Source organism: Apis florea, unplaced genomic scaffold, assembly GCF_048593485.1.
Source record: "Apis florea isolate Af1SG1 unplaced genomic scaffold, ASM4859348v1 contig_3585_pilon, whole genome shotgun sequence".
NCBI classification, from domain to species: Eukaryota; Metazoa; Arthropoda; class Insecta; order Hymenoptera; family Apidae; genus Apis; species Apis florea.
Genome location: NW_028256788.1, coordinates 2,145,618 through 2,173,248, shown reverse-complemented (window position 1 = coordinate 2,173,248; position 27,631 = coordinate 2,145,618). Strand labels below are relative to the sequence as shown.

At 29.4% G+C, this 27,631-nt stretch overlaps 3 protein-coding genes across 12 annotated transcripts; 1 reads left to right on the top strand and 2 right to left on the bottom strand.

The window, feature by feature from the left end:
* Window positions 1–8,598: 8,598 nt before the first annotated feature.
* On the bottom strand, window positions 8,599–12,914 carry ergic53 (lectin, mannose binding protein ergic53). Of its 3 annotated transcripts, none has more exons than XM_086914129.1 (11): window positions 12,232–12,914; window positions 11,729–11,785; window positions 11,236–11,509; window positions 11,058–11,157; window positions 10,835–10,946; window positions 10,588–10,756; window positions 10,317–10,513; window positions 10,046–10,239; window positions 9,772–9,977; window positions 9,627–9,697; window positions 8,599–8,960 (listed from the first exon to the last, which is right to left on the bottom strand). In XM_086914129.1, exons 1-10 carry the CDS (start codon window positions 12,398–12,400, stop codon window positions 9,661–9,663), a joined length of 1,515 nt encoding a protein of 504 aa, XP_086770255.1. In that variant the 5' UTR covers window positions 12,401–12,914; the 3' UTR covers window positions 8,599–8,960; window positions 9,627–9,660. The 3 variants fall into 3 exon arrangements, with proteins under 3 accessions (XP_086770255.1, XP_086770257.1, XP_086770256.1); XM_086914131.1 differs by having other exon boundaries at window positions 9,772–9,971; XM_086914130.1 differs by having other exon boundaries at window positions 8,599–9,697; window positions 9,772–9,971.
* On the top strand, window positions 12,422–16,945 carry Vti1a (Vesicle transport through interaction with t-SNAREs 1a). 5 transcript variants are annotated; one of them, XR_015294114.1, is made up of 6 exons: window positions 12,431–12,536; window positions 13,454–13,648; window positions 13,779–13,837; window positions 14,076–14,423; window positions 14,551–14,781; window positions 16,726–16,945. XR_015294114.1 is itself a non-coding variant. In XM_086914132.1 (5 exons), exons 2-5 carry the CDS (start codon window positions 13,555–13,557, stop codon window positions 14,707–14,709), a joined length of 660 nt encoding a protein of 219 aa, XP_086770258.1. In that variant the 5' UTR covers window positions 12,422–12,536; window positions 13,454–13,554; the 3' UTR covers window positions 14,710–15,835. The 5 variants fall into 5 exon arrangements, 2 of the variants coding, with proteins under 2 accessions (XP_086770258.1, XP_086770259.1); XR_015294112.1 differs by lacking the exon at window positions 16,726–16,945 and adding an exon at window positions 14,960–15,123 and having other exon boundaries at window positions 12,451–12,536; XR_015294113.1 differs by lacking the exon at window positions 16,726–16,945 and adding an exon at window positions 14,960–15,123 and having other exon boundaries at window positions 12,462–12,536; window positions 13,464–13,648.
* On the bottom strand, window positions 15,122–27,585 carry LOC100864842 (long-chain-fatty-acid--CoA ligase 6). 4 transcript variants are annotated; one of them, XM_031917112.2, is made up of 8 exons: window positions 27,446–27,585; window positions 25,514–25,637; window positions 23,809–24,145; window positions 22,540–23,008; window positions 18,822–19,112; window positions 16,724–16,945; window positions 16,047–16,364; window positions 15,122–15,829 (listed from the first exon to the last, which is right to left on the bottom strand). In XM_031917112.2, the coding sequence occupies exons 1-8, from the start codon at window positions 27,524–27,526 to the stop codon at window positions 15,692–15,694; spliced, it is 1,980 nt and encodes a 659-aa protein (XP_031772972.1). In that variant the 5' UTR covers window positions 27,527–27,585; the 3' UTR covers window positions 15,122–15,691. The 4 variants fall into 4 exon arrangements, with proteins under 4 accessions (XP_031772972.1, XP_003694566.1, XP_086770254.1 ...); XM_003694518.4 differs by lacking the exon at window positions 27,446–27,585 and adding an exon at window positions 26,164–26,619; XM_086914128.1 differs by lacking the exon at window positions 27,446–27,585 and adding an exon at window positions 26,148–26,308.
* Window positions 27,586–27,631: the final 46 nt, after the last annotated feature.

Here is a 27,631-nt window from a genome sequence, read left to right as displayed (position 1 = left end):
AACGCGACAAACTCCCCTAACGTGAAATGAAATATCACGAATGTGGTAGATGATCGAAGAAATATCGATCTATGCTTATCTATATTTCCGTTCAACTTACGAATCACCAATCTCAGCCTTCATCGATCGCAAATAAATATTTTCTCTAAATTTTTTTTTTCTAGATCCTCATTCAATCAACCCTTCGATTGCGAATCAATCGATTTTCGTAATGAAATTACGAATCGAGGTGAATTTCGAGAGAGGTGAAATTTTACAGAAATTACAGATAAAATACGGATTTCGGTGAACAAGGCCCTGGAGGAAAGGAATGGGGGGGGGGGTGAGGTGTTAACTGCCGTGGACGGGATACTTGACTATCCCCAGGCATTTAAATCGCATCGAACATTTGGCCGCACGGTGCATTAGTCCTGGTAGAACGATCATGGATATAGGAGCGAAGGGATGCATCGTGCCGGGTGTCGACTTAAGTAATGAACGCGTTCACGGGGTGCGAATATTAAATTACAAGTGATCGCGTACAATGAACCGAGGTACACGATCGCTCGTAATTCATCGTGCCACTTAGCTTCTGTTAATCTCGCGTATTTTGCTTGCTCGAATCATTGTTTTCTTCTCTCAACAGTTTGTTGATTCGAGGCATAATCTTGGACGAGCCCAAGTTCAATGCATTCGTATCGTTGATATTTTTAGATCAATTTCAAGCCGTTATCGTTGAAGTTGAAGTTGATGATTCGGAGACATTGTTCTTTTATAGATTGCTACTTGTAATATCTTAAATATGATCTCAAGTGCTATTGTGATATATAAAATAATAGGAATTATTTTTTCCAATCTATAGAAAGAATAGTATTTGAAGTATCTGTATTATGTGTCTATTATATTTAATTGTTAGAGTAGAATAATTTTAAGAATCTCTTCATCACCAGAAAATATTCAAAACATGTTTCAAAATTGTTTCCATTCAACACCATCCCGAATAACAATTGATTAAAAATTGATTGTGAGAAATGACACGTTCTTTTCTAGATTCCTTCTTATAATATTTTAATGTAATTTGAAGTGCTATTGTGATATCATAATAAAAATTATTTTTTCTAATTTATAAAAATAATAGTATCTGAAGTATTTATATTATGTATTATATTCAATTATTTGATTAGAATAATTTTAAGAATTTCTTCATCATTAGAAAATATTCCACACAATATTCAAAATATATTTGAAAATTGTTTTATATTTTTCAAACAACAACTGATTAAAAATTGATTGTAAGAAATATTGTAAAAAACATGTCCTTTTCTAGATTTCTACTTATAATATCTTAAAAGTAATTTGAAGTATTGTGATATATCACAATAAGAATCATTTTTTCTAATTTATAGAAATAACAATATCTGAAGTATTTATATTATGTATCTATTATATTCAATTATTATATTAGAATAATTTTAAGAATTTCTTCATCACTAGAAAATATTCCACACAATATTCAAAATATATTTGAAAATTGTTTCATATTTTTCAAACAACAACTGATTAAAAATTGATTGTAAGAAATATTGTAAAAAACATGTCATGTTTTTCTAGATTTCTACTTATAATATCTTAAAAGTAATTTGAAGTATTGTGATATATCACAATAAGAATCATTTTTTCTAATTTATAGAAATAACAATATCTGAAGTATTTATATTATGTATCTATTATATTCAATTATTTGATTAGAATAATTTTAAGAATTTCTTCATCATTAGAAAATATTCCACACAATATTCAAAATATATTTGAAAATTGATTGTGAGAAATAATACATTCTTTTCTAGATTCCTACTTATACTATTTTAATGTATTATCTGAAGTGGTATTATGATATATCACAATAAGAATCATTTTTTCTAATCTATAGAAATAATAGTATTTGAAGTATTTGTATTATGCATCTATTATATTCAATTGTTAAAGAATTTTTTCATCACCAGAAAATATTCCGCACAACATTCAAAATTTCTTCCATTCAACATCGTTCCATTCATATTTTCCAAACAGCAATTGATTAAAAATTGATTAATTAAAAATGTGAGAAATAACACATTCTTTTCTAGACTTCTACTTATAACATTTTAATATAATCTGAATGGTATTATGATATATCACAATAAGAATCATTTTTTCTAATCTATAGAAATAATAGTATTTGAAGTATTTGTATTATGCATCTATTTTATTCAATTGTTAAAGAATATCTTCATCACCAGAAAGTATTCCGCATTCAAAATTTCTTCCATTCGACATCATCTCCTCATATTATCCAAACAGCAAATTAAAAATCAGCCTACCTGGTGTAAAACAATCAATGATAAATTTACCAAAAATTGCAAATGAATAGAAACGGAGCCTCGACCCATAAAGAACAAACAGTGATCCATCTCTGAGAAAGTTAAATCGGATGGTTTCGAAAGTTCAATAGACCGCTCGAGTAACGAAGAGCGGAAATTCGATCATGCCATTGGCTCGCATTTTCACGAGTTTCCGCGTCCAATTTGTACGATATATGGGCCTGGCCGCGGTCACCACCCCTTGGATCGTTCCTGCACCCCATAAATATCCGGAAACCACATAAACTGACCGTCCTGAGTGGGTGGTGGACCGTCCATCCACGCTCGTCGAAATTCTCGTTCGTGAAAGACCCCCCCCTCCCCCTCCTCGTCGAGGGAGCTGAAACAAAAGTTACTTACGGCCTTGCGGCGGGCTGCACAAGGGTTGACGACGGCCAGTGTACACAAACCACCCCGAATGTGCCGAATAGAGAGAGGACACTCCTCTTCGACAGATTAATGCTTAAGTGGCTCGATACTTTCCTCTTAAGTGGTACACTCTTTCTCTCTCTCTCTCTCGTTTCCTCGTTTCTCCCCATTGTTCGACCCCTGCAAGAAGCGATGGATTATGCTTGGGTTATATTGGGAGAAAAAATGATAACGAAAGAGATTTTTGGTTTAATTGATATTTATTTTCAGACCCTTTTATTTGAACTGTTGATTTTTAGAACGTTGCGAATTATTACGTTTCTTCGAACTTTAATTTAGGAATAGATAGGGTTTGAATTGAAAATGCCTCTTCGACAACGTGATAATAATAATATTTTATTAAGAAAGAAACCGAAAGCTAATTAACAAGGATGAAGGAAAATTATTGAAAATGGGGAGCTCTATTCGGTGACGAGAAACGATTAATAATAATTAAAATCGAATTCGAAGGGACACCCCTGTAAGTCGAGCAAAAACATCGTTGATCTATGCTCCTCGTGGAAGATTATAAATGTCATCGTCCGCAGTCTTCTCTTTCTTGCCCCATAAATTCTTATTGCTCCCCCCGTTCCAGTGAATCTTGACGCGAGTTCTATTCCTTCCTTTCTTCTTACTCTGAAATATCTTTCGAGCACGGCCTGTCCTTGAACAAAATTTTTAAGAAAAAAAAAAAAAAATAACAAATCTGCGTGAAAACCTACGCAAATCGATATATTTTCCGACTAATATTCATCCATCCGTTGCTTATATTTCGTGAGTAATGAGAAATCGAATAAATCGTGAATTAATCGCCGTACATTAAACCAAATCGAACGGATATGAATAAAATTAGGGGTGGATCGTCGCAGGGGTTGGAGCTTAAGAGCATCTAACGATAACACGATCCTGACAAAACGCAACCCCTCCTCTGCACGAATATGACTTTCAATCGAGCCTCCCCAAAAATGCCACCCAGCTTTTAATCAAATCGAATCGATACACGCAATTCGATCAAGCAAATCGCTCGTCGAATTGCAACACCCCAACGTTCCTAAATCATCTCTCCTTGCATTCAGCATTCTGGTTATGGATATTGATCTGTATTTATGCTTTCAAGCTTCGTGTAAATAAAATTTTCCTCCGTTAATAAATAGAATGTTTGAAATTTGATAAGATTATAAATAAAAATAAATAATAGGATCTTTCGATCAAACTTTTTCGAATTTTTTAAATGTACGTTTAGAATTTAAAGCTCAGTGAAATTTTTATTTATAATTTTATTATCGAATAGCAGCATCATTATTAATACAGTTGGTTATATTTTTTTAAATGTACATTTAGAATTTAAAGTTCTCTGAAATTTTTATTGTCGAACAGCATCGTTATTTAAAATATATAAAACTCCAATCGAACTTCCAATCGAAAATTTATACTTGTACGAACGATATATTCGTTCTCATCTTCTATTTTCTTTTTCTTCGATACCCGATACACTTCATAAATGTTTTATAAACAGATACGCGAATTAAATATATTCGTTCGATCGAATCCGTATATTTTATTTACTATTTTTCCTCACTGCCCAGTCAACGTACACAACGTTTATTTATATGAATCTATTGCACACGATTCATGCAGATGCACACACGTGACAGAATGAATTCGTCGCACACCACCATCCCCCCACGATTTGCACTATCGATGATTGGACACGCAAAATCGAGTTTCTGATTTATTGGGGCCGAGCTTCGTACGCGATCCCTCTTTCGAGGGAAAGGAAAAATGAAATTTAAATGAAGTTCTTATAGCCTGTCGAAGTTGAGTTTTACGAATAATTATCAAATTACGGATATCGTTCGATTTTACCTTTTTTTTTTCGTATAATAGCCGAGACATCATCCCCTTTCATCCTTCCCTACACATTTTTTGTCGAGTTTCTCCCAGCAATAGGCTGTTATAAAAGAAGAAGTAACTTTTGCTTACACAGCAGAGTGGCGTTAATTTTTCTCTAAATTGTTATTCCAAGAAGGGCCCTTCTTTTTTTCCATCCCTTCACCCTTTCGATAAATATCCATTTCCAATAACAATATTTTCAAAGAAAATATTCCAATCGAAAATTTGTGACTAACGATATATCGATGTATAAAGATAATTTTTGAATCGACATAAAGTTCTCCAAGAAGAAGAATCGTCTCGAATGATAGGGAAACGGATGGAGGCGCGTTGTGGAAAAGCCAAGTTCGGCAAACGTGGAAAACGATCATATCGTTTCAGACGGATTCTCTCCATTAATTCGCGAAAGCATTCGAAAGCGTCCCCGGCAATTTTAATAACTCATGGTCATCGCGTTTCCCCGCTCGGTCATAAAACACTTTACAACTTCGCCAATAAAAAAGTTTCAACAATTCAACCCCCGCTTTCGAGGGGGAGGTTTGAATCAATATCGGCTCGCTCGCGATTGGATCGTGCCGCGCCAATCGAGGAATTTCGCCGCAACGAGGGTCGAATTCTGCGGATTCTGCGCCACGGGGTACACGTTGTTATTGGCCAAGTTTCTGCCAAAGGGGCTGGTACGCTCTGACAGGGTGAAACGTAAACAGAAATGGACGATCCTGGTCCAGATACGCCGAATTTCCAATTTTACCAACCCCTCGCCACGTCTTTCCTTGAACGAGCTACGTCTGCGAAGACTTCGATGGCTTCCTCTCGTTTTTTTCTTTTTTTCTCTCTTTTTTATTCTCCAAGTCGAGATTTGCATTTTCCTCCGGGAAGGAAAAATGGCTATTGATAAGTTTTCAACTTTGTAATCGAAGATCGAACGATATTTTAATTTATTGCATGATTTCTCTTTTTTAATCGAGATTGGAAAATGTACGGCTTTGGTGGATTTCTCGTATGGAAAATTAGATGAATGGATTACTTACATTTTTCGTAGTGACTTAACTCTTTTTTTTCTAGTTCGTTGATTGGTAACCAAAGAGGATAATAAAACAGAGAAGATATTATTTTATATTAATATTCTAATGAATTGTGAAATGTGTTATCAGTTGATGATTTGTTTTGATGTTTTAATTATGTAATAATTATTTTACTATTTTTTTAATTTAATTAAACAACTATCGTAAATTTTAATTCAACACTTTTATCAATATTCCATTATCAATTTTAATTTTAATTATGCATTCAGAATTTAGTTTGTATAAGAATTTAATAATCGTGTATTTTGGATACGTATTTTATGTATATAATATTTATTGGTTTCTATAATATCGCAATTTATGTATATTTTATTATATATAATTATTTCTAATATTGCTTATCTATATTTGTATAATAATTCTAAAAACCTGAACTAAATAATTTTAAACAATTCTAAAAATTTTTGACATAAAAAAATATCATGTAACATATCTTTACCTCAACATTCTTCATTAAAATAAAAAATATATGTAATTCCATATAAAACGTTGTCTTCGATTTTCTATGAAAATAAATTATTTTTTCTGTTATATGGCTGCAGTTTAAGAATGGTTACGTTAAATCTGAAATTTATAGAACTGCAATACGTATAATATGTATATATATATATATTGTAAATTTCTAGAAATCTAGTTGAACTATGGAGTGATGTAAGATAAGATGATAAAATACACATGTAGATAATTTGCATATATTATTCATAGATAAGTTAATTGTTAATAGTAAATTGTTACATAGAATTTCAATATTCGTATTTTTTAAAAATCTGAATAATACGAAATTTAAATTTTATCGTGAATATGCTGTTTGTCGTTACTATTCACGCTTAAATAATCTTTTAATACGCCTTAAGTACATATTTTTATCAACAGTTGTATTACAGATATAAATTAAAATACGATATTAAAATTGTATACATCAAGTATCATATAATATTTATAAAAAGGTTTAAATTATTTATCTTTGTATAAAATGATGATAAAATGATAATGTAAGATTATATTAAATTTTATAAATATTATTACATGTTTTATAAATAATACAAACAAAATTATTTTTTATTGCGACAAATCATGCGCGAAATAATAATGAATTTCATTTTAATCTAATTAAATATTTAATCTAAATATTTTTTAATTTTATTTTATATCTATTTTTTAAATTTTATATTTCACATAAATAAATTGTACATAAAAGGAAACGTAAAAAAAAAAAAAAAAGAAAAAAGAAAAAAACACAAAAAGAAAATATTTGTAAAAGAAAATGTTTTTGTCGCATTGCAGATCTGTAATCACTTTCATTTTTTGGAATTTTATTTTTATTGAATTATACGCAAGATTTAACCACGACCTATTTTCTTTTCCTCGCCTCGTTTAACACTGATTGTTACAAAGTACTTGAATGAATAAAAGATCAAATATTTGAACTTATAAATCTCAATTTTCGTGGCTAGGAAATCTCAATGTTTTCTGGCTATCAAAACATTGAGAGTTAAAATTCTATCATTGTCTTATCTTAATGAAAAAAATATTAATATAATTTATAATATATGTGTATATTTTAATACATATATAAAATTTTTTAATTGATTTTTATTCATTTATTTTTTTTGCATTTTATATAATAGATAGAATAATAGATAATAAATAATATAATACTTAATAAAATTTATAAATTATTAAATTATTAAATTTGTAATAGTTTAGTTTTCATTGTAAAAATTATTTTTCATAAAAGGTTTTAAAATAAATCTAAGATACTAAAATTTTATATTATAAAAAAATTTTCATTACTCATCATTACAGAATTTTAATTAGTCATCAGTTCTATTTTTAATCATAATACCTCACTGTTTTATTATCATTATTAAGAGTATAATAATATGTATTATATTATATGTACACTATTTAATACCTCTTTCTTTTTTATGAAAAAAACCATTTCTAAAATGTATATAATTTAAAAATTTTTAATAAATATCTAAATAAGAAATTCAAAATTAGAAATTATAAAGAGAAATTCAATTTTTACAAATATTTATTATGTTTTTAAACATTGAGCTAATAAATTGTTTAACATTAATTATTAATACAAGAAAAATATTACTTTAATAATATGAAACAAATAATAAATGAAGTAATTTTAAGAAATACTAAAGCAATAAAAATTCACAAATATTCAAATATAACACAAATATAAAAATTCTTTTTACTTTTTAATAATTATTGCTTAAAATGTTTAAAAATGCTTGTTTAAAAAGTTATATGTAAATATAATTATCTTTTAGATAACAAAATTATTAGCAATTTTAATAAAAATTTTTTTCATACTTTATTTGAATTATATTTTCATAATTATATTGATATTTAAAAAAATATATTATTTTTATATTAATATATTATTATAATATATATTAATTATAATATTTATTTGAAAATAAAAAGATATGTGCAACATTTTAATTTGAATAATGAAAAATATTATGTTAATAAAGAATCAAACAATATAAAAACGTATATTTTACTTGTCAAAAAAATAAAAAATGTACAGCTTAATATTCATATATATTATTAAATAAAAATATGAAAAATATATAATAAATATATTAATAACTTACATTATGGTTATTCATTTCCAATTCTTAAAAAATGTAATGAAAATCACAATAAAAGAATTATACACTTTACACCAGACATTTTCTTAAATTTCGATCAATCGCTTTAATCATTTGAGAGATTTCGATTATTCGAGATATCGTTTAATTTTTATATAATCGTATTTCACTTCACTTCAATTTTCTTCATTATGTCAATGCATTCATTAAATTTAAATCTTTGTTTCTTTGATTAGTAATTTTATTATCAGATATATTTCATTATACATTTACAATCTTCAATAAACTTTTACAAATGCAATAATGTTGACGAGAATACCGAACTTACGAATAAATCGAGTCCTTCCTGTCTACACAGCTATTCTCGATACACGATATATTCTTACAAAGTACATATTCGTTTAACAAAAATCTTCTTATTATAGAGCTTCAAGAACGTAGTGATTGTACGACGTCATTTTTGCACACAGCGGAGCATAAAGAACTACTACTTTGAATAGAGTCGTATCAACGGTTTCTTATTGTTAATTTTAAGTAACTGTCACGTTAGAAACGTAGAGCTTATCTATATACTCGTTCACCTATGGGAATGTAGTACCAGATCAAAAGAAAAAAAAAAGAAAATCTATCAGATTTTTTCAAAAAATTGTTTCAGTTTTTGATATCTGATATGCTAATTTTGAATACAAAATCTTAGTACAAATGTTTATACATTTTTGCTAACACTACCTATAAATCAATATAAAAGAAAACAATAATTTTTTAAATAAAATATTAGTGAAAATAGTTAAAAAAAAATGTGCGCGTAGCACAACGTTCCTTAATGAAAGATGATAAAAAAATATATATCATACACAACCATCTAAGCACGACAAAATTTGTCATATTTCAATATTACTGAATATCTAAAAAATATTATATTATCCAGTTCGATTTCGCGCCTACTTTATATGTATATATATATATATAATAAATATATATATATTTATGTCTACTATGGTTTACAATGACAAAAAATATGACGCTTAAAAGATATTCGAAATGATTGAATTATATCAAGCTGAGCATTTTCTGTTATCATGCTTTAAAAGCATTGACTGCTCTTTATTATATAGTGTTAGGTCTACTGTAGATGAAGAATGTATTTATTGTACAAATGTTCAGCAAAAATGCATGTTTTACGAATACGATTAACAAGTGATAAAAATATTGGGTCAGTATGTAAAGGTAGACATTTATTTTTATACCTTTACTTCTGCACTGTAGGATTGAAAACAAATATTAATACAACTTTTTCGCCTGTGCTTCTTTATTGTCCCTGTAAACAAAAAGATTAATTTGAGTTGTATACATTATGAACATATCACATTATATAGCGAGATAAATATTTACCGGTACGTGCTATATGCTAATAAAATTATCATTTGAATTGCCACAAAAAGTAAGAACATTGTTGTTGTTAAACAATTCGTTGTTGGACAATCTGTTCCTCCACTGTTTATTTTAGTATTTAGTTGAGTGATATCTCTTTTTAGTGTATTAAGTCCGTCTCTCATTTCCGAAATAAGAGAATGATAATCATATCCCATTTGCTGTACCTAAACAATAATAATTTTTAACATATATAAGTTAAGAAAAACTAATAAAATCAAATATCAATAGACACCTGAGCAGTTGGAGCTCTGGCCTGGTTACTAAGAATGGTATCAGCTTTGGAATATACTTCATTTACGTAGGACTTAATTTCTCTTGCAGTATTTAATATATTATTTTGGTTGTTTAAAAGAGTATCGACTTCCTGCCGGCGAATTGTATCAATCAGCTGTACTTGTTGTCCTGGTTGACCTCCTACTTGCACACCTATTTTTTTCATATTTAAGTTCTCTCTATATATTTATATTCTGATATTGATATTAATTAACTGAAAGAAACTTTACCACCAACTTGAATTTGAGATATTAAACTTAAGGATCGTTCTTGTGTTCCTACTATGTTGTCCAATTTCTTGTTTAATTCGCGTAGCGCATCAAACATTTGACTTTGGCCAGAGAAAATTTGTCGCAACTCTCTTTGATTATCAGTTTCAAAATATTCTTCGAATTCTTCTTTTTCACGATGTTCATCTGGATGATCTCTAAAATTAAATTATTTTAAAAACAAATTTCATACATTAAATATGCATTTAAAGTCAATACAATACAATATTACCTGCGATATTCTTCTTTCCTTTGTTCTAATTTTTTCTGATAGTCCATATATTCCTGACTAAGCTTTTGTTGTTCTTCCAGAGATACTTTTTGATCTGGTCTCAATTGACCAGGAGGATATAGAGAATGTGTTAAGAAATGAGAAACGTCATGATCATCAGCCAAACCACCTAAATGAAATATTATTATAAAACAAATTAATTATATTAAAATAAAAATTAAATTGATATTTATTATATAATAAATACCAGTTGCAGCCGAAACACCAAAAAATCCTCCTTTTGGTAGAAAAACATCATCAACTTGGAAACATGTTTCATAATCTTGTTCATTATTTGTCATACCATTATGGAATAATAACTATAATTAAAAATAAAAATAAAAATAAATAAATAAAAATAAATAAAAATAAAAAATTATATAATAAATATATATATATTTAAATTTCTTATTTTATATATATACACTTACTGTTAAGGTGTTCTTATAATATTCAATTTTGGCTCTTGTAGCAAATGGCTTATTACGAAAATCTCTCAAACAACCAGCACATAACTGTGTGGTACCATCACTATATTAAATTCAAAGTAAAGCATCATTTTTTGAAAATATTGAACACTAAAAAATTATAGTAAAAATTATAATTTACTTAGCATGATCAAATGTTTTTGTGCCATCATTGAGAACTGCCATAATGTAGGGGTTATTGTGTTTATTGTCATTGTCAAAGGAATCAAAGAAAATTCCAAGACCATGCCATTGATCAGAGCTACCAAAGACAGTGCCATTATATGCACCCTTTTCATTGGTATACCAAAATGCTAAACCATCTGCTCCAATTCTTCCTCTCCCTGTTATTCTAAATATTAATTCAACTTCCCACCATTCAAAGGATGTAACAGGATGTTTTGCCCATATAGCACCTACAGATATTTTTAATTTTTATTATTTATAAAAGAAATATAAATATACATTGTTAATAAAATATATTAATATATGTTTAATATATAAATTTTGCATATTATAAATATTATAGTTTAAAATATCTTTATGTACATTAAGAAATAATCTTTATTATAATTAATTAATGATTATAAAGAAGAAGAATAGAAATTATAATGTAAAATAAATTTTTTACATACCTTTTTGACTTCTCAATGATGGAGCTACTCTAACATTTTCTGCGCTAGCAATTGCATCTGAAATAAAAATTACATTTTTATGAATGATTAAATGACAAGAAATTACATATAAAAAAAAGAAAATAAAATATAAATTCATAAATGCATTAATTATTTTGTATATATTATGATAAAATAATAAATTTTAATTTTTGTATGTAACAATTATCTTAGATAATTAATATTGTTTAAATTTTTAGAATAAATTGAATAAGAACTTCAAATGTAAATAAAAACATATATTATGACATATTTATTATGATAATTTTGTAAAATTTTATCAAGTAAATATTATCGTTTTAATATGTGAAAATACTTACAAAGATGAAATACGAATGAAATTAATATTTGTAAACAAAATAATAATGCATTTTAAATAAATAATCAAAAAGCCGACAGTAAGAAAAGAACATACGGCAATATTTTATGACACGCGTAATTGGTTAGGTTTCGAGTTTACTTACTTCCTCCATATTCCCAAAAAGGCACACTTCCATCTTTTTGTGCAAGATATGGTGGCTTAAATGAGTATTTATATTCGAATTTTCGATGGGGTATCTCACCAAAAACGGCATAAATTATAGAAAACACATGAAAAATTAAAAGCCACCTCACCTCGGCGGCCATCTTCATTTCGACTGTTGAATCGAAAGTAGATTGACCGTAGTCGACCCTATAACCAGTTAAAACGATTGGTAGTATCCTTTAAATTCTCCTTTTGATTGGTGTATTATCAATGACGTGTCAATTTCATGGCCACATTTCAAAGGTTTTATCTTCCACATTTTATATTATATTACTGATACATAATCTTTTATTGACATATGCTTTATTTAATTCAATTAAAAGTTAATTATTTGACAAATATTTGGTGATTTTTTATTATGAATTTCATGTGTTAAATATATGTTCGTTCCCATTTGAAGACGTGTCATATAAAAACATGGCGTTATCATAAATAAAATGTCAAATAGATTTAGCAATTAATTTTATGAATTATGAAATTTTTTTATTAATTATTCATGAATTATATAAAAAATTTTCAATTTTACAAAAAATAGTTTTAAAAATTATCGGTATGTAAAATTTTGCGATAATTTATACTTAGATATAAATACTTTAGACAACATAATCCAGATTTGTTTTTGTTGCGGAATAAAAATAATGTATAATATAATAAATAAATATGAAATATGTTAAAAATTTTTAATAAAATATCCCATAAATCTACTTTTATAGTTTAATTTTATTACTCTCATTATTTATATTTCCTACAAAGTGAAATTAATATATATTTCATTGTTGCAAATAAAGTGAAAGTTTTTAAAATTTTTACTATATTATTGATAAAATTTATTTATTCTTTTATTCAATTATACATATATAGTATATTTTTAAATTGATACATTTCAATATGTATCATTTATTTTTAATAAATTAAATTTACATTAATAAAATATACAGATATAAGTATTTTAATAAAAATATATCCAAATGTATCAAAAAAAAAAAATGAAAAAACAATATGTTTCAAAAAATTAATATAAAATAATCTTTATTTTCTATTTGAACAAAGAAAACATGAATCACGATCATCTGTTAATATGTAACTGATAAAATATTTTTATTTTCTATGTAAAATATTATTGTAAAATATAACGATGTATAATATATTTTTTCTATTAGCTGATTTCAGAATGTAACTTGTATATGTTATTCTACATATATGCATATATAACAAACATTAACTTTTCCATTTACTCGTCTCCAATGGAAATACGTTCAAGATGGCGTCACTCATTGACAACTATGAGCAACAATACGCCGTTTTGACAGCTGACATTACTGCAAAAATTGGTAGAATAAGAACACAAAACGGCAGTAAGTATTAGAAAAGTAGAATGATAATGATTTCTTTATTACAGAGCACGGATCGTTATTTTTGAAGTATATTTTCTATTCTCTGGCATTATTAAACAACAATAATCGATACACGTGACGTAATTTACAGGTGAGAAAAGAGCGTTCATTCAAGATGTGGATAGACAAATCGAGGAGGCTCAAGAATTGGTAAAATGAAATACTTACTTTTCTTTTCTTTTAAAGTACTTTTAACAAATTAGAATTTATATTGTATAAAGTTTTAGAATGTTTATATCTTTTATTTTGGGGTTAGAAATGACATATTTTATTTGATTTTTTTCTCGTTATAAATATAAAACAAATAGTAATAAATTAAGATAAAAAAATTTTATATCTTAATATTATTGTATAAAATTTATATTATTTATCATTATTCTATTTGTAGCTTGAGCAAATGGAATTGGAGGTTCGTGGGATAAATGGTGCAGCTCGCGACCGATTACGTGGTCGAGTAGAGAGTCATAGAGCAGAATTAAAACGATTGACACAAGAATTTCATTCAGCCAAAAAATCAAAAGATGAAAGTATTGAAATAAGCAGAGAAGATTCATGGGAGAATAATATTACAGAAGATCAGAAAAAAAGATTGTTAGATACTTCAGAACGAATAGACCGTACAGGAAGAACCTTACAAAATGGATATCGTATGGTATTAGAAACAGAAGAAATTGGTTCTCAAGTATTGAAAGAGTTACACGAGCAAAGGGAAACAATTCAAAGGGGAAGAGGAAGAGTAAGGCATTAATTTTAATTAATATAATACATTTTTTCAAACTTTTATACATAAATTATTTCGGTATTGTGTAAATAATTATATTATTATGATTAATAATATTGAATAATCTTTTATTTTGTTTTAGTTAAGAGACACAGATGCAGAATTGGGCCGTGGTTCACGTTTACTCTCAGGAATGATTTTTAGAAGTCTTCAGCAAAGAATTATTTTAGCATTAGTAGCATTAACGCTTATAATTGTTGCTTGTGTTGTCATGTATTATAGCTTTAAATCTAAAAGCTAAAGATGAGAGTAGAATGAATCTTTCGGTTGGGATATTGGCTCAGGAGCCATATTAAATTTCACTGCATTTCAGGTATTATGATTATTGAATACAATGTTTATTAGGGGATTATTAAATTATAAATTGAAGGAATGTTATAATATATCATATCCTTTTATTAATCTTTTCACTTGTTTGGAGCATTTAATATCATTATAATTTAAGCATTTTAAAGCTCACAAATCTTAACTAATAATTTCATATAATATAGATATATGACTACACAACAAGAGACGCTTAAATATGACAGAATGCCACCAAACAGTGAAGAAATATTCTAATATATTATTAGTAATTATAAAAAAATTCAGCTGTCGAACGGTATTGTCAGTGAGCATTGTTCACAAGCAGAATTTATTAAAATGTTTGAAAATATTTGAGATTATCTTTATTATTTTTCAAATTGTCCGTTTTTGCAATCAATTTATTATGTGAACCTCAAATTTTGTTTTACATATCGCAATCGATTGCATTTTACGGAAACGAATAATATACATATCTTAAAGTATTAAATTATAATTCAAAATTTAATTAATTACTGTTATCAATAAAAATATACATCTATCATGTACCATTAAGTGAATCGTAAAAGCGATAAAATAATTTGTATCAAAATACAAGGATGGGATAACGAAGAAGATTGTAAATATACGTGACAAGTATCGAAAAATGATTATAGTCAAGAGAAAACGAGACGCCTAATAATAATTCATTTTATTATAACATTATCAATATTTTAATAATCTAAACGATGTTTTCTTTTTATTCTTTCTTGCGTCGCTATATATGTAATCATGAAAAAAATGATATAATAAAAGTATCGCGGAATAATAAATATTCTGATGATTTCTTTGTAAATGCGACGCAAACACGCCTCGATTCTTCTTCGTGTTTTTGTATCTGATGCTAATGAGAACAGAATCAAAATCGATGCTCAGTCTGATCAGTCCAAATGTCGATAGAGATCTTCTATCTGTGGCTTGAAGTAATCTTTTAACTGAGGTCGTTTCATTTTCAATGACGGTGTGAGCAGACCATTTTGTATAGAGAACGGATCTGGATGTAAATAAATATCTTTCACCTGTAATATAAACGTTGTCTCCAAATGTAGAACTGTATTCACATCTTCTAATTTTAAAATGTTTCTTAATTATCAATAAGACTAATAAATTAATCTTATTTTATGATTTTCTTCCTTTCGATATTAATAATGAAAAATATATTTATAAATGATTTAAAAGAATGAAACGAAAAAATGTTTTCTAAATTATAATATTGAAAGATTTGATTTCTCTTACCTGTTCGAAAGACTTGAGACCGGCTTCTTTTCCCCATGAAAGCATATCATCCATAATTAATTGTTTGACTTGCGGATTAGCACATAATACGCTCAACGTTCCTGGTATACCGTTCTCCACTGCCCAACATTTTACCACATCTACGTCCGGTATTACTATTCCTACAACGCACGATTTCAGGGATTCCCCGTGGACGAACACTTGATGAACGTATTGACTGCGTAAATAAATATTCTCAATTTTCTCTGGAACTATGTATTCTCCTTGCGAAAGCTTGAAGGTGTGTTTCCTTCGATCGATTATTTTAAGTGTTCCATTCTGTGAACAAAATAAGAATTATAATTATTAACTTTTATTTTTATTTTCTATTTTTTTTTAAAAAAAAAGCATAAATTAATTAAATGAAAAATTTAATAATAAACCAATGCAGCAAAAATGAAAGTTTTTAAAGATTTTTTACAATCTAAAAAGAAGAAAGATAAACTTTAATTGGAATTTTTTTATATCATTATTATTCATAAAATTTTATAAATAGACATAAAATTTATGATTTATATATATCATTTCTAATTGTAAAAATTTAGATTGAAAAGTTATCAAGTTTTAATTCAGAAATAATATTCTTACATAATTTTTAAAACAAAAAAATATGTTTAACAATATCTTTTTTCTCTTACAGGTAACCACATGCCAACGTCACCGGTATGATGCCAACCGAATTCATCGATAGCTTGGGCTGTTCTTTCCGGATCTTTAAAGTAGCCCACGAACACGTTGGTGCCTTTTACGCACACTTCACCTTGGTTCTTCTTCGCATAGTATTCCATTTCCGGAACGTCTACCAATTTAATGCAACAACAGGGGACTGGTGGCCCTACGTGTTCCGGTACATGATCACCCTGTAATAATAATGCAAAAACGTTAACGTAAAGTTCAGATTTCTATCATTGAATACGAGATTCACATTTACGATATTTTTATTTTTAATATTGTACTATCGTACTTTCGAACGAAAGATACATTCAAGTAAAATCCTTCATAATTATTCGAAAAATTTACTACGAATAATATTATTGTATTTATCCGATTTATACACATTACATAAAAACATTGTTTCTCAAAAGGAAAAATCTAAAATCCTGATTGAAATAAATCGGTGTATCAATTGACCGATTCAAAGATGCAATATTTGACAGTAATCATAGGTATTTACACTGTTGACGTGGCTTACCACGTGGTTTGGCGCGTGGTTGCAATATTTTTTCTTGTCGATCAGCTCAATGTCTATATACTTATGCCCGTGTATAAATAATAGCTAGTTTCGTCTAGCTACATACATCGATATTTGCAAATATGCCAAAAATAGCGAGTATGCATATCACTTGATCGTTAGTCAGTCCACGATTAAAATCGAATGATCTCATCGCATGTGTTGTGAACACTTTACCATTGTTCTCCGATTTATTATTCGATTAGGTATTCGTTTAGATTCTACTTATATTTCCTTTATTGCTTTGCCTAATAATAGATTTCATTCTTCATGTAATTTTAGCACATTAATTTATGGTTTAAAAAAAGCCTTTATATAAATAAAGGTTATTATTTCTGAATTTCTTTTAAATAACTATATATACTGAATTTAATATAATTAAAATTATTCTTATTAAAATATGTTAAGTTAATGGCAATTAATAAAGTTTATTAGCTAAAATTATGTTTTAATATTGAATGTTTAATTATTGGTATTTTATTAACTTGTAATCTATTTTTAAAAAAATACTGTTATTGAAATATATTTTATTATAATTAAAATAATGTGATTTAATTTAATTTCATTAAAGTATTATTAACATTTATTGCTTTTATCCATCAAAATTAAAAATAATATATAATCAATCATAATATTTTTATTATATGAAAGACAATGGATTAATATCATTAATCTTTGCGTGTAATTTATTTGTTTAATACAATATGATTTATTGTTCTAACTCACTGAAGACTATAGCCCATGATTTAAGCTCGGCCGGCTGCAAAGCGATTTATTTACGGAGCGTTTATTGACCGGCTTCTTCGTCAGATAAATGTAACTATGTATCAATTTCGAGTTGAAACGTTTGTTAACACACACTAAACTTACTCCTTTCTTTGAATTCGTCATACGTATAATGTTACTTGAATAAGAACAACGAGCATACTCAAGCATAATTCAATGTCTTTATATAAATGTCGGATACGTTTAACTTTTGAAAACTACTGACAAATATACAGGATATGTTAATATATTTCTTTGAAGGATTAGATTCCCAAACGCAAAAAAAACTGGTATATAAAAATGTCAATTGAAGCTTAGCTTTTTAAAATAAGCAATTTAAGTTTACATTAAATACCACGCATGTAAAATATTATTCTTGGGAAAAATAAAAAATATTTTCTGATTTTTCTTTTTCAATATAAAATATCAAATTTTGAAAATTAGAAATTGAATTTCATAAGATATCAATTCATATCACCTGCATTACTAATAATATAAGATTGAATGATAATCTCAATTGATAAGATAGTATAAACAATTTTATAAGATGCATATATTTGTTATCATTTCATTTGTTCAAATATTTCTGTAGAACAACATTCGTATTTTATCTTATAATAGCTATTATCATCATCATCATGCATATAATCTTTTGTTCTAGAAAGGAAAGTGTGCGACTTCTTCTCAACACAAGAGGAAAGAAAGAAATGTATTAATCATCATTTCAATTAAATTCTAACCTGAACGGTAAGAGTGATCGGTGCACAACATTCAGTCTGGCCGTATCCCTCCACGATCAAACATCCCAGTGCACATCTGGTGAATGTGAGAACGTTTCCCGCCAAAGGTGCGGAACCAACGACCATCAGCCTCACCCTCCCTCCCGTTGACTCCTTGATCTTGCTGAACACCAGTTTATCCCATATGCTGTTGTTCCTGATTATCCCTTTCTTGATTTCTGCCTCCTTCGCCCGCATCCCCAGGCTGAATACCAGTTTTTTCAAGCACGAGTTTTGAAGTTCAGTTTGGATCTGCAAAATGCCGATCGATGACTATGCACGCTATATTTAAAGCGTCTGATCGAACGAACAAGCTTAGTGGCTTTATTTTCGCTGGCAACGAACGGGTGAACGAATTACGATAGAACTTTATTTATCTAAAGTTTATTTATTGGAATTTTAGTCGGTGTCCGATTAAATGAATTCCTATGGATTGAGTTCATTTGTAAACTTTGAACATTGATTTCGACAGATCTCTATTTATTCGAACGGAATTTCCATTTTTATCTATATTTCGATTTTATTCGATCCAATCGTGTTTATATAAACACGAATTCGCCAAATAATTATCATTTAATTTTGAGATATAGTTAGTGGATGTTGAAACGATTCTCGTTTTCCAGAAGAAAAACTCTTTGAAATGATTTTTGGTATTCTTTGGAATACCAAGTTGAAGTTGTAAATTGATTTTTTCATTGTTTCTTTCAATTGTAAATCTAATCCAATTATTAGATTTGTTTATAATATTTTTTATTATATAAAAATTTAATTTCTGACTTTTGTGCTTTTTATAAATAGTACATTCGAGATCTATTTTAGAAAGACTTATTTTTGAATATTAACTGTACGTGAGCGGATGATTTCCTTGAGGAGAAGCTGTTTACTAATATCAACGAGTTATATACAGACTTGTGGTATATACTTCTAGAGTACTCTATTTGAATAGTTTGTTGATTTTATGCAATAAGATTTATGGATCGTAGAAATTTTATGTAGGATTTGCTATAAAATTGAAATGTAATATACAATTTTTGGAAGAATTAATATAGCCTTATTGAAATTGTGTGAATAATATATGAAAAAAAAAAAGAAGAAATAAAAGAATATTATATAGCAAATATTTTATTTAACCATTAAGGAAAAAAAAATATTAATTTTAAAATAATAAATATTAAAAGATCGATATATTTTCTATCCAAATTTGAAAAGATTTACATATGTTAAAATCATAGGAAAATATTGAGTGTTTACTAGTTAATAAAGTGGATTTTCAAGTGCTGCATTAATTTACGTTTCTAAATAAAATCATGCCACTCGGCTATTTTTGTGAATATATTTATGCATTCAAGAACAGAATAGAGTCATGTGCTTTTGCAAAGATTACTCGATTACGAAAACAGTAATTTTTATGTTAGAATTTAAAATTAAATGTTAAGAAAATATCATTTATAATATTTTACATAAATTCGTGTAATCCAAATTAACTTAATTAACATATTGCATTATGCCATATTTCTATACAACTATTATAATTTCAAATATTTGAATTTAATTTTAGAATAAACTATTTTATTATCTTATTTCTATAATCATATTTATAATAAATGTTTAATATTTTATATTCAATTACTGTATTGCTTAATATTGTGTATCAATTACATTTTCAAAAATCTTATTTCTTCACTTTGTATATCTAAAATAAATAAAAAAAAAAAAAAATTATAATTCAAAAATAAAAACTATTTTTCAATAAATATTGTAATCATAAAATGTTATATCATAAAATTAAAAAAAAGAATTTATTTAAATATCTATAATCTTATTCTTACACTTCGTGTGAACGAATAAAAAATAACACGTTAGATAATGTTATTAATTGAATATATGAATGTATTATGAAAACACGAAGTAAGTAAGATTCCTTTCATTCAGCATCACAGAGTCGATGAGAGATGGAATTACTTCCACCTGTTTATTCGCGCTGTCATTTATATTTGCCAATTTGTACCGTCTCAAAGAATATTGTGCGACAATGACTTTATTAAATCTAACACGTATAGCTTGTGTCAATGTATTATCACGAAAATATTTTTATTTCTAAATCACGATAAGCTATGCATATGTAATTACATATATATAGAGACATCATTTTTAAAATTTGATATTGATTATTTTTTATATTTCTAATTTTTTTTAATTTTGCTAAAATATAGTAATAAATAGAATTTAAAATAGGACAAGTAAAGAATAATATATCGTATGTATTCGATTCGTATATTTCTCATAAATCTTTGAATCTTATTCTCGAAGACTTATATTTGATAATTTTGAGTCATCATAAAGTGTAACGTACGTAATATTTTATGCTTCTCTTACAACTAACCAAAGATCATTTTCTATCGAAGAATAAGTGAAATAATAATATTATCATATCATTATCCATGTGATTTACTACTTCCTAATGTGTTCCTTAGAATAATCAGAAACGACATCCATGAAACGATCAGAAAGATCAGCAAACGGATCAAATAAATTTACATTTTACGAGAAATCATCACTATTATTCACTATTCTCTATATTCTCTGATTTAACATAATTTTTTAAACCATTTGATGATTTCAAATAATTACTCCAATTTTTGATGGAGTTTAAATGGAGAATATCAATTTTATTTACTCATATTCTTAAATAATGAGAGAAATTTTGAAATAATTTATGTATCAAATATATTTGATAGTAGAAAATAAAAAATAAGAAGTTCTTTGTTAACATAAAATATTCAAGATAGAGAACATAAGATGGGAGCAAATGAAAAGTAAAAATAAAAATTTTCTTTGAATAATTATTCGAAGTAATTGTTTCCACAACGTCCAACAGTCTCGATCTGAAATTAGTACGTGGAAAAAGGGTTCGTTATTTCGACCGTGAACGCGCATATAGAAGATATTTGCGAAACGAACGATGACTGGACGATTTCATTAATGCAACTGTCCGTCAAACTCGAATGTAATTGACGCTTATCCGCAAAATTTGTCAAATTATTTTTGGCTAACGGTACGAAAATTTGTTGAAAATTTGTTGAGCGCACACAAGATGGCGGAACGAATTTGTCGATAAATTACCCGAGGATCGCACTTATATATCCTTGCACTTTGACGCTTCGTCAAGCATAAAAATATCAGCTCCGCCCGTTGATTGCAACCGATTCGTGACGAAACATCCACGATTTCCGCTTGGAACACGATTATTTCCCCTAGCCTAGGGTTATTCTGACACTAGACTGTCCTTGCGCCTCGATGAGCGCACTCGAAAATATAATCTCGATTCTCCGGTAATTTTGATCGCCAAAAATATTACTTGAGCATTTCTCACCGAAATAATAAACACAAAATTTTCTAAACGCATGGAATATTTTGTTTGGCTAATTATTTCTTTTTTTTTTTTTTTTTTTTTTTAGTCGGACGATTCTTTCTTTCGAGAAAATCACCAAAGATTTCATCATATAATATATGAACAATTCTTCCAATCTTCCAACTAATGCTAACAGAAGTATCGTTGCTATAGTTTTTTTTTTCCCTCTAACCGAACGAAAAAAAGAAAAATAAAAATAAACGACTTGGGTTTGCTTCAATTGCAGTCGATTGGATGCTATATAATAATTATCAGACACTGTCTCACCTTGTCGTACATTCGATTCAACAGCCTGGGCACAGCAGGCATCACAGTAGGCCTCAAGGCTTTCATATCATCGGACAACCTTTTGATATCGCCGCTGTAAAATCCTACGGATCCGCCCACCATGTACATGCCATTCTCGCAGCATCGTTCCAACATGTGCGCCAGAGGCAAGAAGCTGATCATCGTGTCCTTGTACGAGGGCTTGTGCTCGCCCAATTGAACGAGTACCGCGCTTATGCCCGCTATCACGTTCTGGTGCGTCAACATCACGCCTTTCGGGTTACCCGTGGTCCCAGATGTGTAGGATATGGTGCACAGATCGGTCGATTTGGGGGGAACTTCCGGGTGATTCTTTTGGGCGCCCAGCCGCTCCACGTCGTCGAACTTGAGCAACTCGACGCCACGGTTCTTCGCCCTCTGGTTCGTCGTTTGTCTTGTTTCTTTTATCACCACTATTTTTCGTAGGCATCTGGAATGGGAAGCGATTGAAAATAATTAGAAAAGAAACAAGAAAAAGTAAACTGACACTAATAATAATAATAATAATAATAATAATAATAGTGATAAGGATTTTCAATATTGATTAATAATTTTAAGCTAATTAAGCTGAATTTATAATAATAAAAAATATAATAAAAAAAAATCGTATATCGTGCCAAAATGTTTCAGGACATTGCACGGAAATGTTTAAATTTGTCTTCAATACCGCGTGAGATTTGTAAATTGTGTCGTGTGTCGATGTTGTAGAAAATACATTTATATTCATTCATGGCATGCTGCCACTGAAACATACCAAACATCACACGATCCCAAGTGATCTGAACTTTAACTTGTATCGCTATTTATTTGAAGACCACAATTAAAGCGTGTTATCTTTGTTCGAATTCTTTTTTAACACTTTTTCTTTCTTATTTTTTTTTTACTACAAATCGTATATTTACAGTGATAATAATAATATTTTTTAATTACGTTTCTACACGAAATAAAAATTCCCAAATAATTATCTTTAAATTTGAAAATTAACAAATGTTACGTTATTTCTTCTAAATAAAATAAACTAAAAAAGACTGTCTGAATTTACATACATATATATATCCCATAAATTATATATCCGTTGCAAATTCTTTTAGAATCTTATTTTCAATTATCAATATCAAAAATTATAAAGTCACAATTTTTTTTTTTTTTTTTTTGCATTCCACAAAAGCCACTCTTTCTAATACACTTTTTGCATCGTTCGAACAAGTTTACACGAGAAAAATCAAATACCTTGGCGCTTTGTCGAGAAGCAAATTGCACTTGGTATCGTTCTCGACCACGACCAGATTGATCTCAGCTTGATTAATGATGAAGGCACACGCGTCAGGTCCCAGTGTGTCGTATAAAGGTACTACTACCAAAGAGTACGTGTAACAAGCTTGCTCCGTAAGGATCCATTCCGGACAGTTCTGACTGTAGAGACCGATGAGTGTATGCGATCCTGGCATCAGCCCCAGAGACACTAGGCCAGAACCGAAATTCTTCGCCCTGAGCAGGGTCTCGTTGTAATGTAGCCATTGATATGGTTTGTTTGGCCCATCCCGCCAGCCAAGACAAGGACCGTTGTCTGTGCATCACAAAAATCAGTCAACTGAATCGGATTATCGTTTAAAATTATCATTTTTTTAAGTAAGATTTTATGAAGTGGACGATCAAACTTCTTTTAATGGATTTAAAAATATACCACACGAATTTGAATCATATGTAATTTGAAGAGAGATTTGAAACGATTGTATAATGGTTTTTACTATTTTTGAATTTTCTTTTAATGCATTGTGTAATTTTTTTTTATCTTTTCTCACGTATTGCATTGCGACGTAATAATAAGAATATTATAAAAATACGTGTTTATCAGATGCTTCCAAAGAATAATTGAGCGTGTTGCACGAAAACGAGATAGGATTGAAACAGTAACTTTCTTAGTGATTTTCGAGACAAAACTTGAGGAAACGTGTGTTTTCGAGCGTGATGGTTCGCAATATATTAGTCCAGAAATTTTAATTGTTGCAACGCGCCAACTTGCGGTTTGGTTAAATATTTGAAAGAGAATTGGAAAATAATGAAAATAAAGATATACGAAGAATCAATGATAAAAAAAATATAATTAATATATTTTTTATAATAATGATATATATTTAAATATTTAAATATTCGATTAAATTTAAATTATTGATATTATTTTAATTAACTTGAACGTTTTTAAATTAAATATATGAAGAAATTAAAACATTTATAATTGCTCGTAAAATTCTTCGAAGATACACGAATATCATTCAAAAATAATGTCTGGTTGGAAAACACAAATGTAATAATTTGCCAGAAAAAATATACAATGTTTTCTTTCAGTAGAATTTATTAATATTCGAGACACGTCGTACGTGTTAATCCAAATGTGATTCCAAATGAAAAATCTTTGATTCTTGAGAAGAAACAGAGGGATCAAATTGTTGAAAAACATTCTAGGGAACTTTGAACGAAAATTTTGTTCATTCAAAGTCTTGAACAATGACTTCAAATGCACGAATTTTAATGCAAAATTATAATCTGCGAAAAGATTTGAAATAAAAGGAATCATAATTATTTAATCAGAATGATAATTTTACTTTACTTTTACCATATTTCAAACGAATTATAGAAAAATTTTTCCATAATTGATGTTTCAATATAGGTTAGAAACGAAAAGTTACATCATAAATGAAATAAAACGAAATTGTCGATAATATTTGACCCGAAATCAACTTTTTATTCGCACTTTCACCATTTACTTCAATTCTACCATCTACTCGAGAATGTACATCATCATGCAAAGATCTCAAAGATCTCGATTTTAGTCGCATCGCGAGACAAATTTCACCGTGTGTAATATAGGTGCCGCTGTACGTATGGTTACACGTGTAGTATATACGACCACGACCAGACTATAATTCAGACTTACTAGACTCCTTGGCGCCTTTGCGGAAACCGTCGTACAGAGTCCTCGTGTCCTCGTACAAGAAGCTCACGAACTTTCCCTCCTTGCTGTCCTTATAAAACCTCGACACTTTGATCAAGTCGGTACCCTGCAAAACACATAACGTTTGCGCACGTGAAATCCTCCGTATACCTGTCGTATTACGTAACGGAATGCCAAGTGCAAATCTAAGTATAGCGAGTGCATCGCGCGACAAGTATATCGCGACAGATAGGCGCACACAATACAGGGAGTAGGAAATCTGTAAGAACCGCCACGGTGGTTATCCGCGTATCCACTACTATCTAGAACTACCAGAAAACTACCATGTTCGACGTTGTTTCCCATCACGCGACAATTCATCGTCGCCAAGTCGCTTGTGCAACAAGTCTGCCCACCCACACACGCATGCCACCTCAAGATCGATCAGGCTGGCCCGTGGATTTCGTCATAATGTTTGTTCTACGTTTGTTCTACCCTCTATTAATGACGTGATATCACGGTAAACAGATCTCGGCTCGCCGAGATGTCTGTTATACTCGTCTACAATCTCCCTTAAAAATTGATCCATTTTTTTCAAAGGATCGGAGGTGATACGAGTACAAATGAAACAGGGTACCAAGAAGACATTCCACCTTGACTGTGTCGCATTGATCGTTGAGGTCGATCGGTGGTCGGATCGGCGGAGGAGAGAAACAACCGGACGTCATATCTCTCGGACAGTTGGCGAACGGTGCAGAGAGGAAGCCCGTTGCGGCCACGGGCCGACGTACAGCCCCCTTCGGCTGAAGATTTTTGCCCGGGTTGTACACTTGAAACGAGACTGGCCTGTTCACAGCCCACTCGGGATCGACACCACTCCTCTTCGTTCTGCTCGAGCTCACCTCTCGATCACTTTGCTTGTCACTCTACTGCCCCTGCTGCTGCTGCTCCACCGAGAGGAGCGGGCTGCTATCAGCGGCTCGCACATAAGACTAGCCGCTCGTCCATCCTCTCTACGACGATCTTCGACTATATTTAAATATAGTGGACCGCTCGTGGAGCGAGCGTCGTCCTCGACAGCCACCGAACTTGTTGGATGATGGCCAGCCGTAAAAAAAATCGATCAACCATCGGATTTTGACGTCGAACGAGCTGGTTGAAAGCGGCCGTTGAAGATTCTTTTTCGTGAACGACCGGCTATCGAGGTTCAAGGAATCGAATCGTAGCGCGGTTAATCTCAGTGGTGTAATCTCAGTGATTTAGAAGAAGAATTCACGGCTCGTGGAAATGAATTTGGGATCTCTGAATTTTCTCGATCTTCGAGTGGATCGTGCTTTTTTTTTTTTTTTTTTTGAGGGGATTCAGAATGATCGATGATGAACATTATTGTTGTGACTAAATGTTTATAGTTTTGGTTGAACATTCAAAAAGGTTAAATATTGCGATGATATTTCTCTATTTTTTATTGATCACTGTTAGAAGTAAATTAATTTTCAGAAGTGTTTTCTTTTCTTTTTTTTTTTTTTTCTTTCATTTGCACGAAACGGAATGAAACAGTTTCTTGTTCCTCTATCTCTTTTTTTTATCTCTCTCTCTCTCTCTCACTCTCTTTCCCTCTTGCTCTTACACGAAAAACCTAGTTTAGAGAGATATCATGTATCATTTTAATTGCCAGCTCCTGAAATAGTTTTATTTATTTCAACGATACATAACGGTTACGCTCACTTGTTTCCGATTAAATTCAGTATAATTTATACATCTCTGCTCGAAATAATTTTTTCGAATTGATTTTTAGAATCGCACAATTTAAAAATATATAGAGGAAAAGCTACGATGTCATTTTTATCGGCCGAGAAAACGTCAACGTATATTCTTCTCGATAAATTATATATATTATTATTATTTATTATAATAAATGGCGAAGAATCAACTTACACCATTACATCCATCTACATCCATTTTTATCTCTCGGTGTAACTCGGAGGTCGAGTGGCAGTCTGTCGATGATAAGGACATTCCAGGGGCAATTTCGAATCCCGTCTTTCCATTGGCTTCTATTTAAAATCGGTCCTTCAGCCTCACCCACCGATCAAGGATTCATTTTCAGTTGAACGCCAAATC